This window comes from Xiphophorus maculatus, chromosome 21 (assembly GCF_002775205.1).
Source record: "Xiphophorus maculatus strain JP 163 A chromosome 21, X_maculatus-5.0-male, whole genome shotgun sequence".
Taxonomy (NCBI): domain Eukaryota; kingdom Metazoa; phylum Chordata; class Actinopteri; order Cyprinodontiformes; family Poeciliidae; genus Xiphophorus; species Xiphophorus maculatus.
In genome coordinates this window covers 10,900,508-10,911,707 of record NC_036463.1, presented here as the reverse complement: position 1 = coordinate 10,911,707, position 11,200 = coordinate 10,900,508, and the positions used below count along the sequence as shown (strand labels likewise).

Below are 11,200 nucleotides of genomic sequence, written 5' to 3'. Positions count from 1 at the left end.
ATGTTTACTTTTTTAAACTCCAAATCTAGGTGAGATGAGATGAGAAAAACTGTATTAAACAATTCCACTGTAAATAGTTGGATAAAGAACCAAAATGAGTCATCACTGGCACCAAAATAAAAACTAATAAAATTTTAACAAACAAATGCAAATAAATAAATGTATAGGATGTGACTATATGTGATACAGATGGCTTAACATAGCTACTCTGTCTATTTCTTTGCTAGCAAAAATAACATATAAAGTTCCAGTATTGTGATCCAGCCATGACCCAGATATAATTCATTTAATTCAAAAGTTTTCCATACAACAGTGAAAATACAAAATTTCACTGTTCTTTATACAGTAACACTGTTGGCAGAGGCATTAAATCCACACAGTCAGCATGTTCTGTTCCTTATGGGTTTCATTTCATAATGTACATGTAATGTTTGCCTTCCCAACCAGCTTTGTTTTGGTTTCCAAGGTCCAAAAATCATTGTTAGAGATTGTGACTTATCTCTATTTTACTTAGAATAATAAAAATAAAAAAAAAACCTTTTGTGTAATTTTTGCAACACTGGTGCCCAGCTTAGTTCAACAGGCAGCATATGACCGATCTGGCCACAAGTCCAACATCTTTTTGGTGGATTCTGAATACATTTCTTGAGAGTACCTTCTTGTCCTGGGGACATCAAAGCAATTCTTAAAACAATGACAGGACAATATTAAAGATTTCAATTTGGGAATTTTATAGGCTTTGTATTTTATCACATTTCTGAAATAAATGTGTAAACTCTTTATACATTTTTTTTATTTATTTACACAGAGACAATGTACAACACTTCATTAACCTTTTAAAAGGATAGATGCATGGTACCAGGTTATAGCAAAAATGCCAATTTCCACCTACAGTTCCTGGACAGATAGATGTAATTTAATATGATTTAACAGATCGTGACTTAATGAAAACTCAGTTTGGTAATTCATTAAATACATATTTTACATACATATATATACCTTTCTGTACAATGGAAATATTTTACTTACAACTTCAGATGAGACAATTACCAATAGTTACACTTGCATATAACTTTTATCTTATTTGAAAAATCATTTCAACTTTATTTAGCAGAAGATATACTGATAAAGTATCAGTATATGTCTGAAATAATGAAAACAAAATACAAATTAATTTTAATGTAATTACTTTGAAATATAACAACCCAATTTTGAATTATATTAATTTAATTGGATCATAATTAGATAGAAGTAAAACTAAATTTTGCTTTATCTTAGATTTCTGTTGAAAATCTTTAATTAGGATCCAAAGATTATGAACCCGGAGAAGATGGTGTCATCATCTTCATCAGCAAACAGCCCATTGAACAGCTCTCCTCCAACCACCTGCAGCCACACTTTGTCCCCCACATCCAGGTGCAGCACAGCGCCCCCTGCTGCCTGGTCCTCGCTGGTCTGGTAGTTGTCCGTGGTGTGGATGATTTTTACCCCATTCTTCATTAGGGCCACTTTCACGTTTCTGGAGAAGACGGTGATGTGGTAGGTGAAGAAGTAGGCGCCAGCTACGGGGCACGTGTATCTCCCTGTCTGTGAGTCATAGTGGTTCTGTTGATTGTAAATAATCTTGTCGAACCGGATCGGCAAGTTGGCTGGTGGAAGTTTACTACGCGCTGTGAGTCCCACGGAGAAGGCGCTTTTGGGGATGACAGGAGACTCTCCCTTTTCGCCGCTGTCACCCTTCTCACCCCGAGCACCCCTTTCGCCACGGTAACCAATGTTTCCTTTGTGACCCGGCACACCCAATTCTCCCTTAGGCCCTGACTTACCAGGGGGTCCCAGTGGCCCCTGAATACCTCTGTCACCCCTTAGGCCAATTTCCCCCTTTGGACCATGTGGTCCTGGTGGGCCTAAATCTCCTTTAAGTCCTTGGGGTCCTGGCAAGCCAAGTTCTCCCTTGCTTCCTTTTATGCCAGTTGGTCCCTGTATTCCTTGGGGCCCCATTTTTCCAGGAGACCCCTTTTCTCCATTTTCTCCTTTTTTCCCTTTAGGTCCAACATTACCAATAGCACCTGGAGAGAATGAATAAGGAAATAAATAAAAATAGGAGTGAAAACCGACACTCATTACAAGCCTGTGTGTATTTTTTAATCATTTTACATGACAAATCAATACAATGCCGTATGTAACTTTTAAAAAGGAGCATCGTTTTCAACAGTTTTACACCAGTTCTGGTGGAAGAATTTGTGGACAACCATTAGCCATGAACCTTACTAATCTGGACTTCAGGTTTGAGTGGCAAGAGGAGATACTGTTTATGGCAGAAAAACATAACACATCACCCTGAGTACACCATGTGGAAAATGGTGGTGGCTGTGTCATGCTGAGGGGATATTTTTTGGGGGGGGGGGGGGTTCTGTCAGCAGAGACAAAAAAGGTGGTCTCTGCTGATAAAAGATGCATGTTGGCATCTTTCATCAGCAGATAAAAAGACGATGCATGTTAGCTAAATACGAAACAATCCTGTAAAAGCTGTTTGAGGTTATAAAAGACTAAACATGGGTGTGGATCACTGCAAGTGCATGTGTTAGAACGGCCCAAAGTCCAGAGTTTACTCTCACTGAGAATCTGTTTCAAAACTTGAAAGGTTCTGTTGGCGGACATCTTTAGGTGTGCAAAACTGGTTAGAAACATAAATCTGTAATTTCAGTGAAAGGCAGTACTTTAAAGTATTGGCAGTTCACTAATCAGGCTAACACTATAGTAAATGTTGTGACAGTGTTGATGACACACTTTTAGATTTTTATAATGAGAAATGTTAAAAGCCATGAGATATTTCTTTTCCTCTACAAATTTAGACCCTGCTTCATAATGGCCTGACACATAAAAGTACGATGACATACATTCGCCATTGTAAAGTTTCTAATTGTTCTTCAAGGGACATGAATGCTTTTGCAAGACATTGTAAATGGTAGGTACTTCAATGTAATGCTTTAAAGTAAACAGATAATTTAACACCAACAGAAATATATTGGGTTTTATTCTTTTGCAACGCTGTTATTTTTAGTACATACCAGTGTCTCCTTTGGCTCCTTTTAAGCCATCGGTACCAGATGGTCCCGAAGGGCCAACTTCACCTTTACACGAAACATCATTACAAAATTGTTTTTAAATGTTTGCAATCAACACTTTGACGATAACATATTGAAACACATATTCCACTTTATTAAATATGGCTCAAGTCACATTACAGTCAAGCCTTTAAACAGTCTTCTTCTGAACTTGCCTGGGTCTCCTTTGTCCCCTCTGAGTCCGTCTCTACCGTCTCTCCCTGGTGAGCCATTGTGACCAGGATCTCCTGGTATTCCAGGGTACCCACAAATGCAGCCTTTACTTGATGTTTCTTCCTCTGCCACACATCTGACGACCAAGAGCAGGAGCAGGAGAGCAACCCTAAAGCTTATCTGCGACATTGCACATACTGTACTTTTAGACTTTTAGAAGCTCAAGCATGGCACAGAGTAACTTCTATTCCCCAAAAGGCTGACCCCGAGATCCTCCATGCAACAGTGGCAAAGTGCATGAGAGAAGCCAACGATTTACAGGCTGGGCAAAGCTTAACAAATGCATCCTCATTGGTCACTGTTTATGGTTTAGTTATTGACTGTGCTCCATTAGTTATGCGTGGCCTGTGTCCCTTCAGATGCTTCTTTAGTCCGTCTGAGGCTAATAATAAGCTCATAGTTACAGTGTCTGAGAATAGGAAGGTAGAGAGGACCAAATAGTTTCACTTGAGCTGCCTGTCTGTGCAGAGGAGAAAATAAGACATTAACCCTGGGCAAGTAGTTACATGCTTTGACATCTCACTGGCAGATTTCATATTAATTTATTGTACAGTAAAAATAATCTGATGTATGAAGTGACCTTTAGATTAAAAAGCTGTTGTCTTTTGGTTTGATGGCCCACATTAATTAGACTTTGTTTACTTGTCCAGTGCTAACAGGGTTTTGGCTTCATATGTGCCATTAAGAAAGAGCAACACAAAGATCAGCTGGCATGAACGGGATCAGAGGCATTCAACTATGAATAGCTGTGGTCAAAACATCCTGAATCCACCTGCTTTTCTAATTAATTTAAAACTGTTTTTCCCTGTTGATATTGAACAATCATGGCAGCTTGCGTCAATGGGTTTTGCTTATTTTGTTTTCACCTTCTCCCAATTACGTTTAATTATGGTGTTGTTCAATTCATGTGTTTGCAGGGTGTACAAAAATACGTATGCACTTAAAATGTTTCAGTTTTTTTCACATTACAACCACAAACCTTAATTTTATGTCCTGTATAGAGGTGATGAAAGAAAAATGATGCATGATTTTTATACTTTTTTATACCTAAAATCTGAAAAGTGTGGCCTGCACCTCTATTCAGCCCCTCTGAGCCAATGCCATGTACAGAAATACCACATCCTGCTTTCACAGCTGATAGTACTTCAGGGTATATTATATCTCTACTATCTTTGTACAAGCTGAAATATTTCCACGTTCTTTGTATTTGTGCCATACCTGTTACATTTCCAGATCTTCTGAGATAAGATATTGTTTTATAACCTAAAGGTGCTTTAAACCCTGACCTGTCTGCTGTGTTCCTTGGTATTTATGATGCTGATTTATGAATGACTGATTAAGATATTTGGTTGCTAACCCCTGTAAGTTGAGTGTTTTTTTTTGGACAACATCTTTCCTTTTCTTTCTCCAAATTAGAATTACATATTTGTATACCTATTAAGCTCGGGGGCCTGCAATTAAAGCATCTAGTTCTATAAATTAATTTTAAAAAACTGGAAACCAAGTCTTTGATCATTGTAATTTGGATTTTGGCAACATATACACTCAAATGATTCAATTCCTTCCCCTTCATTAAGGAAAGATGAGCCTTCAACATCATTAAAAGAGCATTGAGAGATTTGATTTCTTACTCATGCTGCTAAACAAAAGGTTACTGTTACTCTGGCTCGAATCAGAAACCAGCATCCAAATAATTGTGCTGTACTGCATACACTTTATTAGATTGTGCATGGTGAGCAGAGACAATAAGGATGGCGGCAAAGGAGGAGTGGGAACATAAAGCCAAGATATGAAAAAAAGCACCCAGTGCTTGCAGTGAGCACACAGCATTCACCTCACCTCAGGGAAGACAAAAATGCGTATTCATACTTTATTTTTCCAGTAATCCTTCTTACACACATCCACATATAAATAGATTTCCAAAATACAAACAGAACACACATAAAGAGTGCACAATCAAGCAACATGTTTACCTGGCACCATGAACCTTTTATTGTCAAACCTGTTGGCTACTGCACATTCACATGTTACACCGTGCACATATTAGACCCAGCATGAACAAATATGTAACAGATAACAAACGAGGGCATGGCTCAGAACAAATGACGCTCATCTATAATTTAATACCAGCAGATCAAGGACCCAGCCTTTGAAGTCCTATAACCAGGCACAACGTGAGGTTGATTTGGTTACAGAAGAAACAGCAACAAGTCTTCAGGCAAAACTGCAGAGACTTTGTCACTGATTGAGCCTTGCTAGGATTAAGGCTAAAGAATCACACAGGAACAAAATAATCTATGATCACTAAAATATAGGAAATATATAAATAACAATACGCCATGCCTTAACAGTCACTTTGAGTATCTCTGTAAACAAGTGTACAGTACAGATGGCTCTTATTGTATTTAGTTAAATAAAACCAAAATACACATTGTGTAACCAAATAGTATAATACAGAGGTAAGAAGGCAAAAAAGGAGAAGAAGCATGAAGACATAAATCTGCAGTGTAGCTGACATCATTTTATTAAGAAGTGAAGGAAAACAGTGTTGGGCAAAAGCAGCAATTACAGGGAAGTTGAGGTTAAGATGGCAGGTGTGGCAAAGCTTAGGAGAGTTTTATTTTAGGGCTACAGCATTTGTGGGATTAGTAGAAAAACAAAGTCTGAGATCAAGGATTAGAGAGGGGGTCTACATGATCTGACGATGCATACCATAGCCCGTCATGCCAGCCTGGGAAGCGCCGCGGTTGCTGCCCATCTGCAGGCCGATCAAACTCTGCCCTTGGCGCAGCTGCTCTTCAGTAAACTCTCGTCTGTACCCCTGGGCTTTCCTGCGTATGTACATCAAGAGGGTTAGTGGGTGTGTGTGAGGACTCTGAATGTGGGTTTTTGATGTTTTCAGAGTTTTTATTTTTTTTTTGTACCTGTGGAACCAGTCACGGTCACCTTTGTATTGGCCGTCGTCCTTTGTGACAGCCAAACTCCCCAGAGCCATCAGGGTTCTTTGCACTGCTGCCAGGTCTTTTCCTATAACCAGCAAATATGCGGAAGAAAATGTTCGGGTCAGATAATAGAAAAGCTAAATAAGAAGAAATTACCCAACATTCAAAACACCAAATGTGAAGATAAATTAACAGAAAATGTACATAATAAAATATGGTTGCAGCGACATCATGTGGGAACGATTTTCTTTAGTAGAAATAGAGAAGATGATCAGAGTTTTGGGGGAAATTGGATCCATAGGTACTGATATTTTTTAAACATGTTCAGTGTATTTTGTTGAGTCTTTACATGACAGACCAACACAAAGATGAGCCAAGCTGAATGAAGGAAATGGAGGAAGAGTTTTCAGATTTTCAGTAATGAAAAATGTTGCATGCATTTGGATTCTTTCCAAACAGCTTCCTTCAGAAGTCACCCAATTAGTATATTATAAGAGACCATAAGTCTCTTAGTCTGTGTAATGTAATATTAACATAAATACACCTGTTCTGTGAAGGCCTTAGATATTTGAAAATTCCATCTCCACTGTGGAATATGGTGGTGGCAGCATCATGATTTGGGGATGTTTCTTTTCTGCAGGGTCAGGAAAGCTGACCCAAACTGTTAGAAGGTTGGATGAAGCTAAATGCAGGACAGTCCTAGTAGGAAAACCAGGCAACTGATAGGAATAGAGATCCGCCTTCCAGCAGGACAGCTCACTGTATTAAAGTGGCCCAGTTAAAGTTTGAACCTCTCCATCCAATCTGAGTGAAATTGGGCTATTTTGTAAAGATTAATGGAAAAATATCAAGCTACATATGTGAAACATGCATCTAAAGGGCTGCATTTGTGACTGCAATAAAGGGTCCCTCTGCTGACAGAGAGGCTGACTACAAATGCACAGAAAACTTTTCAGATTTCATTTGTAAAAGATGATATGCTACTTTTTCTTCAACTTCAAACTTACACATAACTTTGTGTTGATCTGTTATATAAAGTTCCAATAATATCCAAATTTAGATCGGTGGAAAATCTTGAAAATTGCAGTTTACAGATCCATCCATCCATCCATCCATCCATCCATCCATCCATCCATCCATCCATCCATCCATCCATCTCCTCACCTTCCCAGAGGTCCACGGTTTGAAAAATATCTGTGGTTGTGACTCCATAAGCTTCTGCTGCTTGCAGAAACTGGGAGATCTTCTCCATCTGTTTGAAGGCCATTTGAGTCTCAGCAATCTTTTTGATGGGTTCTTTGCCCCGCGGATAAAGACTGTTTATGAGTCGACAGAGAATCTGTTACGGAGGAAGGACAGAAGTCTGCCTTAGTCATCCTGCAAACAGAACCTTCGGCGCCAAGGCACGATGAGACTCTCAATATTTGCTGGTATCTAATGTAATTCACAGGGTTTCAGTTGTTCTACAGAGTTTCTACTTTTGCTACTTAAAATTTAAAATCTCTGCCATAACAACACATATATCAAGCCAGCTAAAAACCTATATTTTTAAATCTACTTTTGCATAAATTTGGATTTGTTATTTTGTGAATCTTATCCTGAAAGGTGCTATTTAAATAAAGTTTTACTTACTTACTTACTGCTCCTCAGGGAGGAGCACAAAAGGAAATTGAATTTGGCTTTTAAAACAGAAATTTATTTAAAATTCTCCAATAATTAAAAGAAATAATAATGCTACCTTAAATTAACTTGTAAGAAGGATGCTTTTTTAAGCGACTGCTTTTTTGTGAAGAAATCAACCAATTTCCCCCTGTTTTTTGCTTTCATTAATTTTTCTGAAAATTTTGTTTTAACAGGTCAATCTGCAGTATTTAGCTAAAAGACACAGCAGCACATAGCCTGTTGTGAAGTTCAGAAAAATTAAGTCTTAACAACAATAATGTTTTTCACTTCTGAAAATCCCTAAATATGTGCTCAGAAAGACTTAGCAGATTGCAGGTTAAAATTTTACATGTTTGGTTTTCTAATTTTTGAATAAACCTTTAGTGAGTAAAACAGTTTTTCTAAATCTCTACCTTGAGAAAATTTTTTATTAAGCGTAATAAGTAAAAGAGCACATAAATTGGCCATCATGTGGCAGCCATTTTATATCTGTCAGCGCTATTATGTTGTATCTTAAATAATTCAAAGTATATCTATTTTAGGGACTGCAGCCGCTCACCGTTCCGTCCATCAGCCACGTCTGGAAGTTCTGCTTGCCCGGCTGCGGTTTCTCCAGGTTTCCTCCACACTGTGCGACTATCCAGTCCACCAGGCGCTGCTCCAGGTCAGGATCGTACTTCTGTTCGATCTTCTCCTGCACCTCCCGGCTCAGTCCGTAACTGGGCCCGCGGTTCGCCATGGCAGGCCTTCCTTAGAATCTATAGTGAACAATGTGTGGACGTCTAGCTGTCCTGAAGGAAGTAGATGTTACAGACTGAGTTAAGTGAGAATAAAAACAAAAACAAACGTATCCAAGGCATTGTGTGTTATTTCTCACACACAATGCGTTGTAAAATATTTCCCATTTTGTCTTATTACAGAAACATTACTGAGATATTATGAACAAAACCAACAGAAAGCAGTGCATAGGAAGTGGAGGAAAGTGATGAGCAATATTTAATATTTCTTACAAATAAAAATCTAGAAATATGCAGTACATTTATTCAGCTGTAAATGTACATTTTGTATGACCTGCACTTCCTAGTTTGTCTTTAGCATCATCACTTGTTTTTATGCATATCCTTGTGTTTTTAATCTGGCTGCCACTTTGCTTATCTTTTGCTGTGTGGGTTTGTCTGTACTAGCTTTACAAATCAAGAGACTAAAATTAAGAAAAATTGAAAAAAAATAACTCAAAGTCCATCAGATTGCATAAAGATTGTTGACAAAAGTTTTTACATAGTGCTGGTTGAGAATTTCTAGACTGTCTGGACTTTGACTGGACCATTACAATTATATTGGAGCTGTGGCTGCATGTTTCAGGTTGTCCTGCTAGAAGGTGGACCTCTGAACCAAGTCTCACTTTTTTTGCATCCTCCAACAGGTTTTCTTATCTTCCTGATCTTCCAGCCTCCCTTTCCATGCTGAAGAAGAAAAGCTTACCCAGAGCATGATGATGCCCCCACCATGCTTCATCATGGGGATGGTGTGCAGAAACCTCTGAGCCCGCCACAGAACAGAACAGCTATATTCATACTGAAATAAGATTTCACAGGAAAATGTATTTCTAATTCTAAATGCTACTGTTTGCACTGGATTTATTTATTTTGTTAAACTGAAAACCATGTATAATTTTCCTTTGAATTCATATTCATTTCTCTATTTTATGTTGTTCTATCACTTAAAATCCCACTAGAAAACCTCGAATTTATGACTGTAATAAAACTAAATGAAAGTAGTGAATAATTTAGCAGTCACTGCAGTGATTAAGTTAAGCTTTATCACCCGTGTAATTCTTTGAATTGAATATTTTATGTCTATGACTTTCACGAAATCTGCTGCACAAACCATCAAATCTGTGGAGGCAGTGAAAAAAGAAGGGTGTGGTCTCTTGGCTGCCGTCCCGAGCGAGGACAAGCCCTCTTATTGCTATGACAACAATCTAACCTGCTTCCGGCTGGCTGGGCGCAGTGATGCTGCTTCAGATGACCTACAGTGACGCAAATTAAATCACTGAATGTATGCAGAAACTTCACAATCGCACAGAACAGCCATGTTCACAGCTGATCATATGCATCACAACGTGCAACTGTGTTGTGCGAAATCATGTCAGATCCGCTGTGACGTAAATGTTATCTTTTCTGCATCTTTCGAAATGAGCAGCTTTCCCAAGTTAAAAAAGATTTTCTTCTAAAATGTTTCACCTTCCGGTTTTAGCCTTTGCAACGCATTTTGCTGTTTCTTCGAACTGTTTGAAAAAAAAAAATATATATATATATATATAAACTGCTGCGCACACAAAGCTGAGGCATATTGCATCGATTGCGTAAACATGACGCCTCACATATGGTAAGCACGCTGTCAGTAGTTTTCAAGGATGAAATGTGTCACTTACTGGAAAGGAAAGAGCGATCACTGATGTCCCGTATCCCAACACTGAGCTTATTCAGAGCAGAGGACGATGATGCTGAAGTGCTGAAGCATCCATAAAGCGCAGGACGAGCGCGCCTCCGGGCCAGGCTGGACCTCACTCAGTCCGGGAGGGGCGACTCTCTGGGTTTTTATATGCACCAGTTCCACCAAGAGGGGGCTGAGAGGTGGGGGGCTCCCTGCGGACGCTCAGCAGCGGAATGCGACGTGACTCCTCTGTCCCGGATGGCGGTCAGTGTGTTAGTGCCTGCTCAGCTGTGTGCAAAGTGACCCCCTCCACCCCTCAGCCCTCAGCAAGCAGAGGCCACATGAATGCGTCAAATCAATTGTCTGCAAGCCAATACTGATCAGCTCTGTGTCCAAAACAACCCCCACAATATTATCTTATCCTCAGAGTCAGCTAAATTCAGTTCAGTGATTTGATCACTGGCTCCTCACTCCCATTTATTTGCACAACTGGTAAAATAAAAACAAACAAAAAAAAACGTGTAAAAAAATAATTGTAAGAAATTTTTCTTTTATTGCAGGAAACTGAAAAATAAAAACAAACAAAAAAAAACGTGTAAAAAAATAATTGTAAGAAATTTTTCTTTTATTGCAGGAAACTGAAAAACTCTGAACACATTTTTTAATGTAAAAATATCTAAACTTTTCCAGTCCAAGCCTTTCAGAGTCGGAAGGAAGGAAGGAAGGAATGATACAAAGAAGTATTATGTGAAAAAAGTTGTTCGTAAGAACAGAGTCACAGATTGCACACCCACACCACGCCTTATAACATTTCACTTA

The 11,200-nt window shown here is 38.7% G+C and overlaps 2 protein-coding genes across 3 annotated transcripts; both read right to left on the bottom strand.

Moving 5' to 3' along the window:
- Nucleotides 1–775: 775 nt before the first annotated feature.
- Nucleotides 776–3,599, bottom strand: LOC102231492 (complement C1q and tumor necrosis factor-related protein 9A-like). The gene is made up of 3 exons (XM_005797897.2): nucleotides 3,284–3,599; nucleotides 3,072–3,134; nucleotides 776–2,069 (listed from the first exon to the last, which is right to left on the bottom strand). Exons 1-3 carry the CDS (start codon nucleotides 3,468–3,470, stop codon nucleotides 1,300–1,302), a joined length of 1,020 nt encoding a protein of 339 aa, XP_005797954.1. The 5' UTR covers nucleotides 3,471–3,599; the 3' UTR covers nucleotides 776–1,299.
- A 1,598-nt stretch (nucleotides 3,600–5,197) lies between these two features.
- On the bottom strand, nucleotides 5,198–10,681 carry tagln3 (transgelin 3). Of its 2 annotated transcripts, XM_005797848.2 has the most exons (5): nucleotides 10,380–10,681; nucleotides 8,505–8,736; nucleotides 7,448–7,622; nucleotides 6,266–6,368; nucleotides 5,198–6,172 (listed from the first exon to the last, which is right to left on the bottom strand). In XM_005797848.2, the coding sequence occupies exons 2-5, from the start codon at nucleotides 8,682–8,684 to the stop codon at nucleotides 6,031–6,033; spliced, it is 600 nt and encodes a 199-aa protein (XP_005797905.1). In that variant the 5' UTR covers nucleotides 8,685–8,736; nucleotides 10,380–10,681; the 3' UTR covers nucleotides 5,198–6,030. The 2 variants fall into 2 exon arrangements, with proteins under 2 accessions (XP_005797905.1, XP_023181723.1); XM_023325955.1 differs by lacking the exon at nucleotides 10,380–10,681 and having other exon boundaries at nucleotides 8,505–10,366.
- Nucleotides 10,682–11,200: the final 519 nt, after the last annotated feature.

Bases quoted from the DNA above. Each gene is read 5' to 3' on its own strand.
- LOC102231492 (XM_005797897.2), bottom strand. From the start codon at position 3,470: ATGTCGCAGATAAGCTTTAGGGTTGCTCTCCTGCTCCTGCTCTTGGTC. The intron at 3,135-3,283 runs GCAAGTTCAGAA...TTTCGTGTAAAG, and splicing joins AGGGGACAAAGGAGACCCAG to GTGAAGTTGGCCCTTCGGGA. The intron at 2,070-3,071 runs GTATGTACTAAA...CATTCTCTCCAG, and splicing joins AGGAGCCAAAGGAGACACTG to GTGCTATTGGTAATGTTGGA.
- tagln3 (XM_005797848.2), bottom strand. From the start codon at position 8,684: ATGGCGAACCGCGGGCCCAGTTACGGACTGAGCCGGGAGGTGCAGGAG. The intron at 7,623-8,504 runs GTGAGCGGCTGC...CCTCCGTAACAG, and splicing joins CGTGGCTGATGGACGGAACG to ATTCTCTGTCGACTCATAAA. The intron at 6,173-6,265 runs GTACAAAAAAAA...GTACATACGCAG, and splicing joins GACCGTGACTGGTTCCACAG to GAAAGCCCAGGGGTACAGAC.